At 44.0% G+C, this 21,125-nt stretch overlaps 1 protein-coding gene across 2 annotated transcripts in view; it reads left to right on the plus strand.

Moving 5' to 3' along the window:
* Positions 1–21,125, plus strand: part of LAMA2 (laminin subunit alpha 2) — a 1,085,231-nt gene that overhangs the window by 767,898 nt on the left and 296,208 nt on the right. For both annotated transcript variants that reach the window (XM_040429125.1, XM_040429126.1), the window contains exon 30: positions 366–490. In XM_040429125.1, the coding sequence (XP_040285059.1) occupies positions 366–490 (125 nt within the window). The remainder of the gene's footprint in view (positions 1–365; positions 491–21,125) is intronic.

Here is a 21,125-nt window from a genome sequence, read left to right on the forward strand (position 1 = left end):
TTGTGTTCCTTTTATTTTTTTGAGCAGTGTGTATATATATATATATATATATATATATATATATATATGTAGTTTTTTTTCTCCCTCCTGCAAATTGTCATCTCCCCAACTGTCCTTTCCTCCTGAAGAGGGTGGGGGCTGCTTTAGCTGCTCATATAGCTGCTGAAAAAAGCACTTAAGAGTGCAGCCCAAGAAGAGCTCAGGAAAAACTGTTAGGTGGTTAAAAGTCATAGGCGGCAATAATCGATAAGCTTTTACATGTGAACATAAATCCAGTAATAACACAAGAAAGCTACTTTGAAAATATGTTACATTTTCATATTAATAAATGCATTAATTTATTTTTATTTTCTCTGTTTTTCCAGGCCTGTAAACATAACACCACTGGAGACCATTGTGAGTGGTGTGCACCAGGATTCTATGGAACAGTCAGAGGCTTCCCAGATGACTGCCGTCCATGTGCTTGTCCTCTCCACATAGCAAGCAACAAGTATGTAGAAAAAGAGCCAAATAAAATAGATGACTATGATAAAACACTCATACCACCTGCCATAAACAACCACTTCCATATGTCCAAGTACATGGATATCGCAGAGTCATGTTCTCATCTCTCAACCTACCCTTATAGCTAGAGAGGTTAGAAAAAGCAGATCTCTTCCTACAGGACTCAACATGTGTTACATAGTTGTCACCGCCAGTTCTGTGAGAAGGTCTGGCAGACGTCCTTCTCTACCTCTTGCATGATGTTCTTTGTTTTGGTTTCACTTTGTCATCTCCTTTCCTTCTCCCAGGTGTCACCTATTTAGACTAATTGTCTCCCTTTTATATTCCCTCCCATACTGCCTCACTTTGCGGTTTATACTACTTCCTGGATGAAGTGTTCACTGCTGGAGGCTGCTGCTGTTTACTCAGATAAGTGTTTTCATGTATTGTGTTTCCTTGCTGGCTTGATTCTAGGTGACCCTGACTCCTTCCGTATTTAGTGAAGGGAGCTGGTGGTCATGTCCCCTCACTATTATAGGGTTTTCAGGTGTCACACAGTCTAGGTACGTGGGCATGCAATTGTCTACCATAGAGACCCTTGCATGGGCATAGCAGTCAGGGAGAGCTCTTAGGGTTTTACAGAGCTCACCTATATGCTCCTTAGTTTGGGATAAAGCCAGTCGGACGTTTATTCATAAGTTCCAGCTATCTGCAACATCATCCGTGACATTATAAACCGCCATAACGTCTTAAGCATGGATCCGGTTTCAGCCTTTATTGACCGCATGCAAGGTCTTTCGCTGGAGGTAGCAGATCTCCGTAAAACTGTGTCTCAGTTTCAGGTGACCGGTTCTGCTGGTGTTCATGGAGTTTGTTCCGAGCCTAAGATCTCGCTTCCGGATACGTTCTCCGGGAGTAGTTAGAATTTTGTTCGCTTTTGAGAGGCTTGCAAACTCCATTTTTGCCTATTTCCCCATTCCTCTGGTGATGAGAAGCAGAGGGTGGGGATTATCATCTCGCTGCTCAAGGGATAACGCTCAGTCTTGGGCCTTTACGCTGCTGGTGGGGGCACGGCCCCTCCGATCGGTGGATGAATTTTTTTTAGCCCTGGGTCAGATATATGATGACCCGGATCGTATTGCTCTGGCTGAATCTAAACTGCGTCTTTTATGCCAGGGTAAACAGTCCGCAGAGTTATATTGTTCTGAATTTCGGAGATGGGCAGCTGATACTGGTTGGAATCATGCTGCACTCCGAAGTCAATTTTGCCATGGTCTTTCGGAAAGATTGAAAGATGCATTTGCTTTTCATGAGAGACCAGCCTCGTTAGAATCTGCCATGTCTCTAGCTGTTCGTATTGACAGGCGTCTTAGAGAGAGAGAGGAGACTACTCTTTCCTGTCATATTCAGCCCAAGGACAGTGGGGCTGTCTCATTCAGTGTGCAGGGGTCTCAGTCTCTCTCAATCCCCTCTGAGGAGGAGGCCATGCAGCTGGGTTTGCTTGCCTCTGATAGTAGAGGATTCAGTTCTCAGAGGAGGGTTTGTTTCTGTTGTGGGGGTATAAATCATTTGGCTAATGTTTGCCCCTCTAGGAGATTCATGGAGTTTTCTGAGGGTAATAAAAAAAAAAAAAAAGCCTCTAAAAGCCATTTGCTACTATTGGCAAGGTTGATGCGGAAATTAAAGGTTCGCCGTTTGCTTGTAGTTCTTGTTTTCTCCTACCTGCCATGGCGGCGCTAGACAGCAAGAACATTGTTTGTGAGATTTCTGTAGATAGTGGAGCAGCTGTCAATCTCATTGATAATCAATTTGCAACAACGCATTGTTTCCAGGTATGCACTTTGGAAAAGGATATATCTGTTTTTGCTATCGATTCAGCTCCACTTTGTCAAAGATCGTTAAAGGGCATAGTTCACAATATCCGTTTGACTGTGGGTGACGCTCATGTTGAGGATATGTCATGTTTCATCCTAAGCAGATTACCTACTCCTCTAGTGTTGGGGCTACCCTGGCTCACTAAACATAACCCCACCATTGATTGGCAAGCAAGGTAAATAAATGGTTGGAGTGAGTTTTGCAGAGAGAATTGCCTCACGGCGTCTCTTTCAGAGGTTTGTACCAAGACTGTACCATCTTTTCTCTCTGAATTTTCTGGTGTGTTTTCCGAGAGTGGTGTCCAGGAGTTTCCCCCTCACTGGGAGTACGACTACCCTATTAATCTCATCCCAGGCGCCAAGCTGCCAAAATCACGTTTATACAATCTGTCAAACCTGAAAGAGTCGCTATGCGTACTTATATCTCTGAGAGCCTGAGAAAGGGACACATCCGACCCTCGAAGTCACCTGTTGCCGCTGTTTTTATTTTGTTAAGAAAAAAGATGGTTCTTTAAGACCTTGTCTGGATTTCAGGGAGCTGAACTGTATCACGATTCGTGACCCATATCCGCTTCCTCTGATCCCGGACCTGTTTAACCAGATTGTTGGGGCTAAAGTTTTTTCTAAGTTGGATTTAAGAGGGGCATACAACATGGTCAGGGAAGGGGACGAATGGAAGACGGCCTTCAATACCCCTGAGGGTCATTTAGAGAATTTGGTTATGCCCTTTGGTTTGATGAATGCTCCGGCCGTCTTCCAACATTTTGTGAACAGCATTTTTTATCATTTAATGGGGAAATTAGTTCTGGTGTATCTAGATGACATTTTGATTTTTTCTCCTGATTTCAAGACTCATCGGGACCACCTACGTCAGGTCTTGCTGATTCTGCGGGAGAATAAATTGTACGCTAAACTGGAAAAATGTGTGTTTGCGGTTCCGGAGATTCAATTTCTTGGTTTTCTTCTCTCCGCTTCTGGTTTTTGAATGGACCCTGAGAAGGTCCACGCTGTGCTTGATTGGGAGCTTCCTGAGAATCAGAAGGCGCTGATGCGGTTTTTGGGTTTTGCCAATTATTACAGAAAGTTAATTTTGAATTATTCCTCTGTTGTTAAGCCACTCACTCACTGATATGACTAAAAAGGGGTGGATTTTTCCTCGTGGTCGGTAGATGCACTTAAAGCCTTTTCTAGTATCAAAGAGAGTTTTGCTTCCGCTCCCATTTTGGTACAACCTGATGTCTCTCTACCTTTTATTGTTGAGGTGGATGCTTCTGAGGTGGGTGTGGGTGCGGTCTTATCTCAGGGTCCCTCTCCTGCCAAATGGCGACCGTGTGCCTTTTTCTCAAGGAAACTCTCTTCTGCAGAGAGAAATTACGATGTGGGAGATAGGGAGTTGTTGGCCATCAAATTAGCTTTTGAGGAATGGTGCCATTGGTTAGAAGGAGCCAGACACCCTATTACCGTGTTTACCAACCATAAGAATCTGGCCTACTTGGAATCGGCCAAGCGTCTGAATCCGAGACAGGCCATGGTCTTTGTTCTTTTCTAGGTTTAATTTTGTTGTCACGTTCCGCCCTGTGGTTCAAAATGTGAAGGCTGATGCCCTGTCACGTTGTTTTCCGGGAGGGGGGAACTTTGAAGACCCGGGTCCCATTTTGGCTGAAGGGGTGGTCGTCTCTGCTCTTTATTCTGATTTGGAGGCAGAGGTTCAGGCAGCCCAGGCAGAGACTCCTGATCTGTGTCCTCCTGGGAGGTTGTTTGTGCCTCTCGCTTTACCACACAAGGTTTTTAAGGAGCACCACGATACTTTCCTTGCTGGGCACCCGGGGAGTAGAGCCACAGTGGATCTTATTGCTCGGAGATTCTGGTGGCCGGTTCTTCATAAGACGGTTGAGGGTTTTGTGGCAGCCTGCGAGACCAGCACTCGTGCCAAGGTCCCTCATTCATGGCCATCGGGTTCTCTCCTCCCGTTACCCATTCCTTCCCGTCCTTGGACGCATCTGTCCATGGACTTCATTACAGACCTGCCTCGTTCCTCGGGGAAGACTGTGATTCTGGTGGTAGTGGACCGCATTTCATTCCCTTTCCTGGGTTACCCAATGCTAAGACGTTGGCACAAGCGTTTGTTGATCACATTGTTAAATTGCATGGCATTCCTTCAGACATTGTTTCTGATAGGGGCACGCAATTTGTTTCCAGAGTCTGGAAGGCCTTTTGTTCTTGCTTGGGGATTCGGTTGTCGTTCTCTTCTGCTTTTCACCCGCAGTCGAATGGTCAGACCGAACGCGTCAATCAGAATCTGGAGACATATCTGTGCTGTTTTGTGGCGGAGAATCAGGAGGATTGGAATTCTTTTTTGTCCCTTGCTGAGTTTGCTTTAAATAACCGTCGCCAGGAGTCCTCTGATAAGTCACCATTTTTTGGTGCATATGGGTTTCATCCGCAGTTTGGGACATTCTCTGGAGGTTTACCTGATGAGGAGAGATTTTCCTCGTCTTTGTCATTTATTTGGCAAAAGATTCAGGGTAATCTGAAGAGGATGAGTGAGAGATATAAGCGTGTGGCGGATAAGAGACGTGTGCCTGGTCCGGACCTGAACGTGGGTGATCTGGTGTGGTTGTCTACAAAGAATATCAAACTGAAGGTTCCCTCCTGGAAGTTGGGTTCTAAGTTTATTGGGCCTTACAAGATCTTGTCCGTCATCAATCCCGTTGCCTTCCGTCTTGATCTTCCTCAGACTTGGAAGATCCATAATGTTTTTCACAGGTCCCTATTAAAACCTTATGTCTAACCCTCTGTACCCTCCTCTTTGCCTCCTCCTCCGATTGTTGTTGATGGTAATCTTGAATTTCAGGTCTCTAGGATTGTGGATTCTCGCATTATCCGTGGTTCTCTCCAGTACCTCGTTCATTGGGAGGGTTATGGTCCTGAGGAGAGGATGTGGGTCCCAGTGGCGGACATTAAGGCCACTCGTCTCATCAGGGCTTTCCATAGGTCTCATCCTGAGAAGGTGGGCTCTGAGTGTCCGGAGTCCACCCGTAGAGAGAGGGGTACTGTCACCGTCAGTTCTGTGAAACGGTCTGGCAGACGTCCTTCTCTACCTCTTGCATGATGTTCTTTGTTTTGGTTTCACTTTGTCATCTCCTTTCCTTCTCCCAGGTGTCACCTATTTAGACTAATTGTCTCCCTTTTATATTCCCTCCCATACTGCCTCACTTTGCAGTTTATACTACTTCCTGGATGAAGTGTTCACTGCTGGAGGCTGCTGCTGTGTACTCAGATAAGTGTTTTCATATATTGTGTTTCCTTGCTGGCTTGATACTAGGTGACCCTGACTCCTTCCGTATTTAGTGCAGGGAGCCGGTGGTCGTGTCCCCCTCACTATTATAGGGTTTTCAGGTGTCACACAGTCTAGGTACGTGGGCATGCAATCGTCTACCATAGAGACCCTTGCATGGGCATAGCAGTCAGGGAGAGCTCTTAGGGTTTTATAGGGCTCACCTATATGCTCCTTAGTTTGGGATCAAGCCAGTCGGAAGTTTATTCATAAGTTACAGCTATCTGAAACATCATCCGTGACAATAGTCATCTGTGTAATTTGCCATCATATAATAGCACTTTTCGCCAAAAGTTACATTGCAAGGGAAATATTTTGCCTCAAGCAGCTAAATATCAATATCAACTGACCAATTAATATCAGCTCATTACTGGCTGGTCTGCATATAGGCAAAATTGTCCTGATGTGACAAAAATACCTTTAAACCAGGCATGTTGTAGTTTTGCAACAGCTGGAGGGCCGCAGGTTGAGCATGCCTGCTTTAAACTATAGTTTAAAATATGTGAGAATATGGTTACTATACCTATATATAGCTACAGTATAGGCTTAAGTGTGACTGTAATATCAGTGACTGAAATATCAGCCTGCTCAAGATGAATCGGAGGACACTCTTGCAAGTATACAACATAAACTGTCCCACTGGATAAAATAATATGCAAAATTGTACATATCAGCATCAAGATGGTCTGGAAACACATTGTAACTGGTCCTCCTCATTGTAACTATAGTCAAGTCACTAACCAACAAGTTTTGATGTGTGAAGCTATGCTGTTTGAGTGTTATATATCTATAATTACACAGCCCTCCTTCAGCCAGGAATAAACCACATTAAGTGCTATTGTTTGAATGTATCATTTGAACCTAGACCCCCTGAGGAGCCCCTGAGTGGGTGAAACGCGTTGGAGTATTGTATTGTGGGGTACTTCATTGTTAACTGACTTATGGGCAACATCTATCTTTGTTGCGGCAGTATCATTGCTATATGTTAATTGTTTCACTGTTCACTTTCACTGTTAGGGTGATATAGGGAAAGTAGGGAAGGTACGAGGACAGGGAAACACCACCATCAGGGGTGGTCCCTGGGCAAAGGCTAGGGGAGGACTGCATTAGGGAAAGACTCCCCACATTTAGGGATACTAGCCGATGACCGTCCCCTCCATCTATCTGTGTATTGTGTATATACGTCACAAATGTGGTGGTTGCTATATGTGTAGTATTAAGTAGCCGGCCTTAGGTCTGCACTTGTGTATGTTATCAGCCACCAATATGGGGCATATATTTTAAGGATACATAATAAAAAGGTATATTTTAAAGGGTCCTAGTTCGAATAGAGTGAATACAATAAATAAGAGGACTTACAACTATCTCAAAACATTGTCAAAAAAGTGTTAATAAATATTGAAACTGACCCCCCCATGCCAAATTCTCAACCTAACCCCTTCCCTCCAGTCCTACTGTTAAAGGGGTTGTCTTCTTTTTACTACTGATGACCTGTCCTCAGGATAGGTCATCAATATCAGATCAGCCGGGGTCCTCTGGCACCCTGACGATCAGCTGTTTGAAAAGAGGGCAGCGCTCATATGAGAGCTGCTTTCTCTGTTCTGTTCACCTGCTCGCTGTAGCATTTGCAGTGATGAGCAGGTAAACAGAGCAGAGGAGGCAGCGCTCATACAAAAGAAAAAAGTGGACAACCCCTTTAAAGACCTACTTTGCTAAGAGTTTAGCAAACAGGCATCTTACTTTCCTACTTTTCCATCATCCTCCCACCTTCTCAACACCCCATCCTGCCACCCCCAATACTGTGCCCACTGTGCTCCCCAATACTTTCCTTCAGAAACAGTCCCCCTGAAATTACTGGTACCACACAGATGTGTCAGTACAAAAACACCCCTTTATATTGTGCTAGTATAAAAAAAAATCCATGGTTGTTTTCAGACCAGACCCCCATATAAAACCCTGAATGAGATCCACCCATCTCAGACCAAACCCCCTTTAGACCTTTATGTCAGACCCCATATAAGACCCCAGTTTTAGACCTCAGATCATACCTCCATGTAAGACCCCGACCCAATATCAGACATCAGATAAGATTACCATTAGACCTCCAGACCCCCATAAAAGACCCCCATTAGACCTCCAGACCCCCATATCTGACCCTCATTAGACCTTCAGACCCCCAATCAGACCCCCATTAGACCTCTAGACCCCTAATCAGACATCTCCAGACCCCAGTCAGACCTCTCCAGACCCCCCAGTCAGACCTCCAGACCCACCCAGTCAGACCTCTAGACTCCCCAGTCAGACATCCAGACCATAGACCACTCCAGACCCCCATTAGACCTCTCCAGCCCCCATTAGATCTCTCCAGACCCCCTGTGAGACCTTCCCAGAACCCCCATTAGACCTCCATATCAGACCTCAGATCAGACTGTAAAATTATAAAGTAATTTACCTCTCCTGCCACCACTCTCCCTGTCCTGGCTGTCTTCTCTTCTCAGGGCCCGCGTTTCAGTCACCTGACCTCCCGCAGCGTCGGGTCAGAGCGTGATCTGTACGTCCTGATGCTGCAGGCAGGCAGGACACAGCAGTGCGGGCCCTGAGAAGAGCGAGCAGGAGGAGTGGTAAGTACTGTACACCGCTCACAGCGCTTTTCTCCGCCTCGTCCTGCACACTAATGAGCGCTTCCATTATAGTTACGCCAGTGATTGCACCCGATAAACACTGAACAAATCAGTGCATTTCTGTGAAAGACTGTGAATCTTACGAAGAACTATTGCTAATAGAGATGAGTGAATCGAATCCAACGAAGTGGAATTTCATCAAAATTTCAGGATAAATTCAATTAGTCTCAAAGCCAAATTTCTTTGTGCTTCGTGTCAGTGAATCGATTTAACCTAAAATAGTATAAAAAACAAAAACATTCACACTTACCTCCTCCAGTTAATCTCGATGCGCTGCCAGACGTCATCTTGATTGAAGATCTTGGCCAAAATCCCATGCGTGGTGACGTATGACGTGACCACGCCAGCTAGTGTGATGACGTAATCTCGCGCCGCACGAGATTTCGCACCAGATTTAATATTTTTTTATGTTAATTTTAGGGCTCATGCACACGACCGTTGTTGTTTTGCGGTCCGTTTTTCACGGACCCGTTGTTCCGCATCAGAGTTTTTTTTTCCTCTGATTTAAGTCCTCTTTTGTTCCGTTATTGCACAAAATATATCCGTATGGTTTCCATATTTGATCAGTTTTTTGCGGATTGGAAACGGAAACAGTAACTTATTGATCGCCAAACACATGAGCAATATGGAGCAGTATGGAGCAGTATGGATCCGCAAAATACGAATGAAATACAGATGATATACTGATGTGTTCCATGTGCGTTACGTATTTTTTCGGACCCTTTGACTTGAATGGGACCTTGGACCGTGATTTGCGGACAATAATAGGACATGCACTACTTTTTTGCGGAACGGAAATATTGAAATATGGAAACAGAGTGCACACAGAGTACCTTCCATTGTTTTTGTGGACCCAGTGAATGGTTCCGCATACGGTCCGCAAATAAAAATGGAACGGAAGCGGAAAGAAAATAAGTTCTTGTGCATGAGCCCTTACACTGTTTTTACACTCTGCAATTATGTATGAACTGCAATTATGTATGAACGCTGCATCTGAGGGGTACAATGACGGAAGGCGGCGTTATCGCAGCTCCCTGTCATTGCACTCACTACATACAAAAAAATGTGCTTTGCGAAGTAATTCGTTACGACGTGATTTTATTTTTTTATTCGCTCATCTCTAATTGCTAATATTTGTCTAGCCACTCTTTCACTGACTTTCATTTCAAGACCCCTGGGAAAGCTGCTTGATATCAATTCAAAATCTTACCTTATGTTACAATTTGACATCTGTTGGTCTATTAGACCAATCTTTGAAAAGCAAGATATAAACGGTTTATACAGCGAAAATTTTTATGTGTTTCAATATCATTTCAATAATATAAAAATTACACTACAAAAACTGCTTATCCTAATCTCTACAGTACTATACAGGTTCTTTTCCAAAAATTAGCATATTGTGATAAAGTTCATTATTTTCTGTAATGTACTGATAAACATTAGACTTTCATATATTTTAGATTCATTACACACAACTGAAGTAGTTCAAGCCTTTTCTTGTTTTAATATTGATGATTTTGGCATACAGCTCATGAAAACCCAAAATTCCTATCTAAAAAAATTAGCATATCATGAAAAGGTTCTCTAAACGAGCTATTAACCTAATCATCTGAATCAACTAATTAACTCTAAACACCTGCAAAAGATTCCTGAGGCTTTTAAAAACTCCCAGCCTGGTTTATTACTCAAAACCGCAATCATGGGTAAGACTGCCGACCTGACTGCTGTCCAGAAGGCCATCATTGACACCCTCATGCAAGAGGGTAAGACACAGAAAGAAATTTCTGAACGAATAGGCTGTTCCCAGAGTGCTGTATCAAGGCACCTCAGTGGGAAGTCTGTGGGAAGGAAAAAGTGTGGCAGAAAGCGCTGCACAACGAGAACAGGTGACCGGACCCTGAGGAAGATTGTGGAGAAGGACCGATTCCAGACCTTGGGGGACCTGCGGAAGCAGTGGACTGAGTCTGGAGTAGAAACATCCAGAGCCACCGTGTACAGGCGTGTGCAGGAAATGGGCTACAGGTGCCGCATTCCCCAGGTCAAGCCACTTTTGAACCAGAAACAGCGGCAGAAGCGCCTGACCTGGGCTACAGAGAAGCAGCACTGGACTGTTGCTCAGTGGTCCAAAGTACTTTTTTTGGATGAAAGCAAATTTTGCATGTCATTAGGAAATCAAGGTGCCAGAGTCTGGAGGAAGACTGGGGAGAGGGAAATGCCAAAATGCCTGAAGTCCAGTGTCAAGTACCCACAGTTTGTGATGGTCTGGGGTGCCATGTCGGCTGCTGGTGTTGGTCCACTGTGTTTTATCAAAGGCAGGGTCAATGCAGCTAGCTATCAGGAGATTTTGGAGCACTTCATGCTTCCATCTGCTGAAAAGCTTTATGGAGATGAAGATTTAATTTTTCAGCACGACCTGGCACCTGCTCACAGTGCCAAAACCACTGGTAAATGGTTTACTGACCATGGTATTACTGTGCTCAATTGGCCTGCCAACTATCCTGACCTGAACCCCATAGAGAATCTGTGGGATATTGGGAAGAGAAAGTTGAGAGACGCAAGACCCAACACTCTGGATGAGCTTAAGGCCGCTATCGAAGCATCCTGGGCCTCCATAATACCTCAGCAGTGCCACAGGCTGATTGCCTCCAGGCCACGCCGCATTGAAGCAGTCATTTCTGCAAAAGGATTCCCGACCAAGTATTGAGTGCATAACTGAACTTAATTATTTGAAGGCTGACTTTTTTTGTATTAAAAACACTTTTCTTTTATTGGTCGGATGAAATATGCAAATTTTTGGAGATAGGAATTTTGGGTTTTCATGAGCTGTATGCCAAAATCATCAATATTAAAACAAGAAAAGGCTTGAACTACTTCAGTTGTGTGTAATGAATCTAAAATATATGAAAGTCTAATGTTTATCAGTACATTACAGAAAATAATGAACTTTATCACAATATGCTAATTTTTTTAAAAGAACCTGTACATGCTGGCAAGCAGAACCCAAAGCTGGTCCCATGTGTAACAGCTTAAAAAATAGGCTAAACCAACTAAGGATTGGCTATCAATAGTACAGTCTTGGAAAAACCTCTAAATACCTATTTGATGGAGGTCCACCCCATGGCAAATGTATTAACTAAGGAAATGGGCTGTGGCATCTCCATTATTTATGCAAGCAAAGCTCTGAGCATACATGTGGAGGTGTAGTAGTGTGTAGCAGCAGTGTCTAGATAGCAATGAAAGGGATGTGGCTGGAGTACAACTCCCACTTCAGCAAGATGATTGGAAGATGTCAAAAAAGTGACACCCAAGCCTATCAAAGTTTGAGCCATTAATATTACAGTCCCAGAAAACCAATTTAATAAGCTTTTCTTAGTATAAGCTGACAATATTGATATGTAGTCGTAATTTAATATAGAAAGATATTTAAAAATAGTCATTTCATCCTAGCTCTCCATTTTGACTTTAATTTAAATTGATCATTATTATTTCATATATATATATATATATATATATATATATAATAAGCGTTGAACAACATCAGATTGTTTGTTTCTAAAATGTCACACTATGAACAACATAATCAGATACACTATGGACTGCTTGGAATGCGAAAGCAGTCACTTAATCAGAAGATCACCATAATCTTTACAGTACACAAACAATCTTATTTATTTTATGCCATAAAATTTTCCCTAAGCAAATTATACTCAAGTTATGAGGTTCAAAAGTGTTTTGTTCCTGTGCACTCAGCACTTCAAATATGGTTATAAGCTTTAGATCTATTATTTCGGAGTTCAAAATGTGTTGGATAATGAGTTTGAGAGTTGTAGATCAATTTGTTTACATTTTTGCAAACTAGTAATTTTATTACAATTCAGGCTCTATTGATTTAATTTGGATGTGAGTAAATGTGCAGAGCAGACTGTACCAGTACAGGGGGAAAGGCTTGGGAAGCATGGAGTAGCTCTTTGTCACAGACAATGTTTTTGCTGAGAGCCTGATGGATGTTTTAGAACCAAATTAAAATTACTTGTGATAGCATTTTATCAATTATGAGATAGACCACAATGTCTGTTTAGCAATATAATCAAGAGAATATTGTCATTTAGTAGCTAAGAAAAATCTTTAGGAGACTTCAAATAAATTGTCTTCTAGGAGGAGAATATTGATGACCTATAGTGATGATCGAGCACCAAAGTATTCGGCCCAAACACATTGCTATATTCGTGTGCTCGGCCGAACACCCGAGTATAATGGAAGTCAATGAGAGACAACCAGGCACCCCCTGCTCTGAAGAGGGGAGGGTGCCTGGTCCATTGGAAAAGGTCAGAAAGTGACAGAAACACCACCGAAATAGATCGGGAACAGCATGGGGACGATGTCTAGATGCATCTTGGACTCCCAGCTGGGAACCATGTTGTTAGAGTTGTACGCCACTTTTACAGACTGACAAAAATACGCACAAAACCCCCCAAAAAAAACAATTTTACAGGAGAAATTGTTAGGATTCTTTCCTGTATATTCAATTGAATATAAAGTGCAAGTGATGCATAAATTACAAGCAAGATGCACTCTGAAACAGCCTGTATATCATATAAAGGAGGGCTTCATTCACATTGTGGTACAATTGTTCAGGTAGTGGTACTCCTACACTAATAAAGCCTATGCACTAAGTGAAAGGGCTGCCAAAAATTACAGGGAATCGGCACTCCAAAAACACCCTTTGTTACACATAAAGGAGGGCATCATACACACCCTTGAAAAATTATGATTGATGGCCTGCTGGTGACCCTCAAAAACATTTGGAGCAAAGGCCTGCTGATCTGACCATCTAAAACCTTAGGGGCAAGGGCCTGCTGCCGCATTGGTGACACTAGATAACCTCTTGGCGATCGCACGTCCCCGTGACAGCGGTGATCACAGGTAACGGGTAATTAAAGTTCGATGCCGGAGAGAAAGCTTGAGAAAGGGATACCACATCCAAGGGAGGTCAATGGCTAAAATCTGTTGTTGCCTTGCCACCTTTTTTTCCTAATTTTGAACCACCCAGAAAGGGTGGGTTAAGTTATTAAAGCACAAGATTCCAAGGAAGGCAGCATGCGCGCGCCAATTACCCACTCCCGACACGGGGAGGTAGTGACTATAAATAACAATACAGCACTCCTATGCAGCCCTGTTATTGGAATGAGTACACTTTACATTAACGAGGATTTATTGGAGGGCAAGTCTGGTGCCAGCAGCCAACTTTCTCCCGGCCTCCACAACGTTCACCCAGTGTGCCATCATGGTGAGGATTGTGTTGACCAGACTCTTGGCTACTAAGACTGGACTTGTAGGTGAGGGCCTGCTGCCATTTTGGTGACTCTAGATAACTTTGAGGCGATCACACGTCCCCGTGATGGCGACGATCCATTTTGGATGTCTGCCCTATCAACTATGGAGCAATTTTTCAACAAGGACCTTCTAGTACAGCACTATTTTGTTTGTCCTCTCCACCAGAGGAATGAGAGATGAGAAGTTCTCTTTGTAGCAGGGGTCGAGAATGGGTGAACAAACAGTAATCCGTGTTGTCTAAAATGCGTATAACGCGCGGGTTGTGGGAAAGGCAGCCTAACATGAAGTCAGCCATGTGTGCCAGAGTACCAACAGGCAAGACTTCGCTGTTGTCATCAGAAGGTGAGCTGACCCTGTAAAAGATTGTAGGTGAGCTGACCCTGTAAAACATATGCGAGGACGTGCAGTTGATCTGACCCTGTAAAAGATTTTAGGTGAGGGCCTGCAGTTGAGCTGACCCTGTAAAACATTAAATGCGAGGGCCTGCAGATGAGCTGACCCTGTAAAATATTATATGCGAGGGCCTGCAGTTAAGCTGACCCTGTAATACATTATATGCGAGGGCCTGCAGTTGAGCTGACCCTTTAAAACATTAGGGGCAAAGGCCTGCTGGTGAGCTGACCCTGTAAAACATTATATGCAAGGGCCTGCTGCTGAGCTGACCCTCTAAAACATTAGGGGCGAGGGCCTGCTGGTGAGCTGACCCTATAAAACATTATATGCGAGGGCCTGCAGTTTAGCTGACCCTGTAAAACATTATATGTGAGGGCCTGCTGCTGAGCTGACCCTCTAAAACATTAGGGGCGAGGGCCTGCTGGTGAGATGACGCTCTAAAACATTATATGCAAGTGCCTGCTGGTGAGCTGACCCTGTAAAACATTATATATGAGTGCCTGCAGGTGAGCTGACGCTCTAAAACATTATATGCGAGTGCATACTGTTCAAATGATGCTCTAAAACATTACATTTGAGTGCATGTTGTACAGCTGACGCTCTAAAACGTTATTTTCAAGTGCATGTTGTTCAGTTGACGCTCTAAAATGCGTATAACGTGAGGGTCACGGGAAAGGCAGCCTAACATGAAGTCTGCCATGTGTGCCAGAGTACCAACAGGCAAGACGTCGATGTTGACATCAGGATGACTCTTCATCTCCTCCTCCTCCTCCTCTTCTGCCCATCCACGCTGAACAGATGGCACACCGTGAAAAATAGTGGCGGCAGGGGACTGCGTACCGATGGACGGCCTGCTGACATCAGGCTGCGAAAGGCCTCAGTGTCCAGAAGCCTAAATGGCAACATTTTAAGGGCCAGTAATGTCGAAAGTTGCGCATTTAGTGCTATGGCCTGTGGGTGGGTATTTGCACTTGCGTTCAAATCACTGTGTTATGGATGCTGCGCTGGGACAGGGAAGTGAATGTTGTTACTGATGGTTCATGCGAAGGTCCAGGTGCAGGGCGAGGGGCATCCGGGCCTGCGTCTTCGACAGGGGATTGGCCAGCAGTGCGTAACACAGGGGAAGAGGAGGCAGTGGTGTGACCTGCTGACCCAGATTGTGGACCCAGGCTTTCGGACCACTTATTAGGGTGCTTGGATGCCATGTGGCGGATCATGCTGGTGGTGGTGAGGTTGCTAGTGTTTACGCCCCGGCTCATTTTGGTACGGCACATGTTGCAAACTACCACTCTTGTTGTCTGCACTTTCATCAAAAAAGTGTCATACTGCGGAACACCTACCCCTTGGCAAGGTAGATTTACACATGGGGGTGCTCATTGTAACAGTTGCGGGCCTGTTTGGTGTGGGCTGACTTCTTACTTTTGCAACCCCACTGCCTCTTCAAGCCTGTTGCGGTGCTGCGGATCCCTTCTCCTCTGTACTGCTGTCCTCTCTCGGCTTTTCACCTTCCCATGTTGGGTCAGTGACCTCATCGTCAACCACCTCCTCTTCCACTTCCTCACTCTGCTTATCCTCCTGACTTGACCTAACCACAACCTCAGTTATTGACAACTGTGTCTCATCATCATCCACCTCGTGAACGAATGATTGCCGTTCACCACCATCATCTTCTTGAGTCTGTGAAGACTCAAGAGGTTGGGAATCAGGGCACAATATCTCAGGTCCCTCTTCAAGCGTGCTGGGCATGAAGGCCAAATGTAATTGTGGTGCTGGAAAGAGCTCCTCGGAAAATCCGAGTGTGGAATCACTCATTTGGCAAGGCTCTCCATGGTGGGAGGAATGATGATCAGAGTGAGGATTCAGTTGACCAGACTCTTGGCTACAGAGACTGGACTTGGTGGAAGAGAGGGTGGTGCTTAACCGACTGGAAGCATTATCTTCAACAGTCCAATCGACCAACTGTTTACCCTGGTTCTGACTTGGACAGTGTTTTCCTGTGCCGCTCAGCTAAGTTGGACATGAAGATGGGTACGGTGGATGTTTTTTTTTTTTTCTTTCTTTTTTCCTATTGCACTGACAGCAGGCGCAGTTTCAGTGCGCCCAGGGCCACGGCCTCTGCGTGCACCATCAGCATCAAGAACACTTCCCCGTCCCTTAGTGCTCGCCTTTTTCATATTAATGGTTTTGTCACTATATGTTTTACAGTCCGCTAAGAGACACAGTTTTCGGATGCAGGACAGTGTATGTCACAGAAACCCACAGAATATGGACACTATATTAGGCCCAGATTAGTTAAATTTGCCCTAAAGAAACAGTTTTAAGATGGAGTACTGTATATGTCACGGATGTGTAATAAACACACACACTACAGAGACAGTAGATGGGGACTGGCCCCTGATTATTTAAATTTACACTAAAGAAACAGTTTTCGGATGGCGTACTGTATATGTCAGAGAAACGTGCGGGGAGCAGCATGGCGCTCGAGCACATGCGGTACTCGGCCGAGTACCGCCATGTGCCAAGCATAGCGATGCTATGGCTAAACATTTTATTGATTGTGGACACTCTGTCAGCCAACTGAGATTCTGGGTCATCGATTTTGTTCAGATCCCTAAGAGAGGAGGGGATAGGGAGCGCATGTTGAGGAAGAAAGAGTTGAAATGGATTTTCACATTACAATCCCTACAACCCCAGGGACTGAACATTGAATTTAATGTAAACAGTGTAGATAGGTAGAATATTTTCATTTACTGTTGTCCGATTCGGTATATAATGTTTTTACATGGTACTTTAAGGTATATTTCTTACACTCTTCTATGCCAACACTCATTGTCCCATCCATTGCCTTCTCTTTTTTTCCCCTAAGCCGATGTCTAGTGACAATTAGATTGTCATTTGGTCTCCGTGAGATATGTAGTGGCAATAACTTATTTCTGAAATCTATTATATAATCTATTAATTCTTCTATTATATGATGGGATATAAGTGAGACATATTTTTGGTCCCAATCTAGACATTAGGGGTGTTATACAATGGATATTCTTGAGGCCGATTTACTTTTTTTATATCTAGGTGGATCTAGGACCTTTCGCCGGTCAGGTGACGATCACGTGGGCTGATGATGCGCTCTGCATGTGACTTGCTGTATGAGCGCTCATTGGTTGTATGTGCCGTAGTCACAGGGAGAGGTGTGGCCGCATCGTTGATGCTCGTGACGGCGGTCCGCCCATATTGAAACGTGATGACGTCACTGACATGCGCAACATCACCCCGCTGATCTACGTTCTCCCTAAGATACACAAGCGGTTGGTAGACCCCCCCGGGCAGACCCATTGTGTCGGGCAGGGGGTCTATCTTCAGCAATATTGCCATATTTTTGGACAGACTGATCCGTGTCCACGCAACCTTAGCTCCCTCCTATGTCAGAGACACGGGACACTTTTTAACTAAATTAAGTGAGATCACTCTATCGGTCCACTTTTACTTGGTGAGTTTTGATGTGGTGTCTCTGTACACGTCTATTATGCATGACTATGGATTAAATGTCGCACGGGACTCACTCTTGATGCGCGTCGTTTTGTCCTCGACCTCCTAGAGTTGGTCCTCAAGAAGAATTATTTTCTCTTTGGCAACACCTTTTACCAACAGTCATGCGGTGTTGCCATGGGGTCCAACGTGGCACCAACTTATGCCAATATCTTCATGGCAGAGGTCGAGGACAAATTGGTATACGCATTACAATTTCAACAGTGGGTCCTGTGCTGCTGGCGCTACATCAACAACATTTTTATGATTTGGAGTGGCTCGATGGACTCCTTGAATGAGTTCCACCAACATCTTAATAATGGGGTACCTGGGCTTCAATTCACTGTGACGGCCTCATCTGAGGAGTTGCAGTTTCTTGACGTCAGGGTATACCTTGAAGGAGGTGTATTAAAAACTGACTTGTGCAAAAAGCCTACAGATAGGAACAAGCTTTTAAGATATGACCGTAATCATCCAAGCCCCATGCTTGACTCCTTACCCTGGAGCCAGATGCTGCGTGTGAGACGAGTGGTATCTGATGATGATAAGTTCATGAACCACATTGATGAGATGTGCAATAAGTTCTCCAATAGAAGATATCTAGGCAGGTTGTTAGATAGAACAAGGACCAGGATCACCTCGGCTGACAGAGTGTCCACTTTTCAAGTTTCTCCTAGGAGAATGAATGCGGGACGCATCCCGTTTGTATCCACCTATGGCAATTACAGTGCTGATATAGCACATTTTTTGAGAAGGGAGTGGCATATTTTACATAGGGGCCTCCCTACAGTAAGTGAATTTGACAATCCGCCATTGATGGCATACAAACGGGGTACTAATTTGCATCACAAACTTATTAAGACTGACACGTGAGATGTTAACAGAGGGGGCCAGACTTATTTGAAGCCCAGAAAGACAGGGAATTTCCCATGTTTGGGTTGCTGTAATTGTGGGAATATGTTGAAAGGGAATAATTTTGTTCACCCATACAGTGGCAAGAAATTCAACATTGCAGAATATTATACGTGCCGGTCTAGGTTTGTCATCTACACGATCGTTTGCCCCTGCAGTTTGATCTACGTGGGAGAAAGATCATGGAAATTAGGGAGCGCATTAACAAACACAAAAGCGCTATAAGGAAAAAAATGATGGACAAGCCGGTGGCTAAACATTTTATTGATTGTGGACACTCTGTCAGCCAACTGAGATTCCGGGTCATCGATTCTGTCCCTAAGAGAGGAGGGGATAGGGAGCGCATGTTGAGGAAGAAAGAGTTGAAATGGATTTTCACATTACAATCCCTACAACCCCAGGGACTGAACATTGTCCCATCCATTGCCTTCTCTTTTTTTCCCCTAAGCCGATGTCTAGTGACAATTAGATTGTCATTTGGTCTCCGTGAGATATGTAGTGGCAATAACTTATATCTGAAATCTATTATATAATCTATTCATTCTTCCATTATATGATGGGATATGAGCGAGACATATTTTTGGTCCCAATCTAGACATTAGGGGTGTTATACAATGGATATTCTTGAGGCCGATTTACATTTTTTTTTATATCTAGGTGGATCTAGGACCTTTCGCCTGTCAGGTGACGATCACGTGGGCTGATGATGCGCTCTGCATGTGACTTGCTGTATGAGCGCTTATTGGTTGTATGTGCCGTAGTCACAGAGAGAGGTGTGGCCGCCGCATCATTGATTCTTGTGACGGCGGCCCGCCATATTGAAACGTGGTGATGTCACTGACATGCGCAATAGGTCTGTTAAGACGCCGACTTGGGGAAGTGACATGGCTGAGGCATTTGGATGATTTTCAATGAGGATCAGGTACACATAGCTTTTATTTATTATTAGTCTGATTGGAGCTCAGGCCATTTTAATTATTACACATGTGTTGATGAGATTGAGCTTTTAGCTGATTGGCTACACTATGTCACATGAGTGGCCACTCTGGTGTATATATGATTGCTCACTTTCTTGTATCTGTATACTTGATAAAGGCTACTGTGTAGCCGAAACGTCGTATCTTTTTGTGTGTGCACTCTTGGTTCCCAATAAATAGTCACACCGGATATGCTGCTGTGAACCTTTCTACTTTCTACTATCCTTAGGATAGGTCATTAATATCTGATTAGTGAGAGTCTGACTCGCTGCACTCTCTCCATTCAGCTATTCTGCCGCAACCTCTTCCTAGACCAGTGACATCACGTTCATCAGTCACATAATCTATGTGCAGCTCATTTCCATTCCTGCGCTTCAATATTAAGCACAGCTGCTATAAAAAACAATATATGCTGTGCTTGGCAGAGCACCACAGCCTAGAGTTGGATCACCAATGATCATATATTGATGACCTATCCAAAGAACCTATCCATCTCCTTTACTGCACTATTTATGTCTTTCCAGAGATGGACATACATGTTTTGTGGGAGCATTAAATGAGTTTTCTAGTTTAGTGTCTGGCAGCGACTTTCTCCCCCTTCCCCATTAAATACACACGTATGTGTATAAAGGAGCATAGAGGGAGTCAGGATAGATACAGTTAGGTCCATATATATTTGGACACTGACAATAATTTATGAATTTTTTTACCTGTTTACTAAAACATATTCAAGTTATAGTTATATAATGGACATGGACATAAAGTCCTGACTTTTATCTTTCATTTGAGGGTATCCACATTAAAATTGGATAAAGGGTTTAGGCGTTTCAGCTTCTTTACATGTGGCACCCTGTTTTTAAAGGGACCAAAAGTATTTGGATAATTGACTCAAAGGCTGTGGTTTTATGGGCAGGTGTGGGCAATTTCTTCATTATTTCATTCTCAATTAAGCACATAAAAGGCCTGGAGTTGATTTATGGTATGGTGCTTGCATTTTGAAGATTTTACTGTGAAGTAAACATGCAGTCAAAGGAGCTCTCCATGCAGGTGAAACAAGCCATACTTCATCTGCGAAAACAGAAAAAAAAAACATCAGAGAAATTGCTACACTATTAGGAGTGGCAAAATCTAAAGTGTGATACATCCTGAGAAAGAAAGAAAGCACTGGTGACCTCAACAATTCAAAAAGACCAGGACGCCCACGGAAGACAGCAGTGCTGGATGATCGCAGAATATTTACCATGGTGAAGAGAAACCTCTTCATAACAGCCAACCAAGTGAACAACACTCTCCAGGATATAGGCATATCAATATCCAAATCTACCATAATGAGAAGACAGCATGAAAGTAAAAACCAGCACACTTTTGGAAGAAGATTCTTTGGATAGATGAAACCAAGATCAACCTCTACCAGAATGATGGAAAGAAATAAGTATGGCGAAGGCATGGTACAGCTCATGATCCAAAGCATACCACATCATCTATAAAACACGGCAGAGGCAGTGTGATGGCTTGGGCATGCATAGCTGCCAGTGGCACTGGGTCCCTAGTGTTTATTGATGATGTGACACAGAACAGAAACAGCCGGATGAATTCTGGGGTTTTCAGA

This window comes from Bufo bufo, chromosome 4 (genome assembly GCF_905171765.1).
Source record: "Bufo bufo chromosome 4, aBufBuf1.1, whole genome shotgun sequence".
NCBI lineage: Eukaryota > Metazoa > Chordata > Amphibia > Anura > Bufonidae > Bufo > Bufo bufo.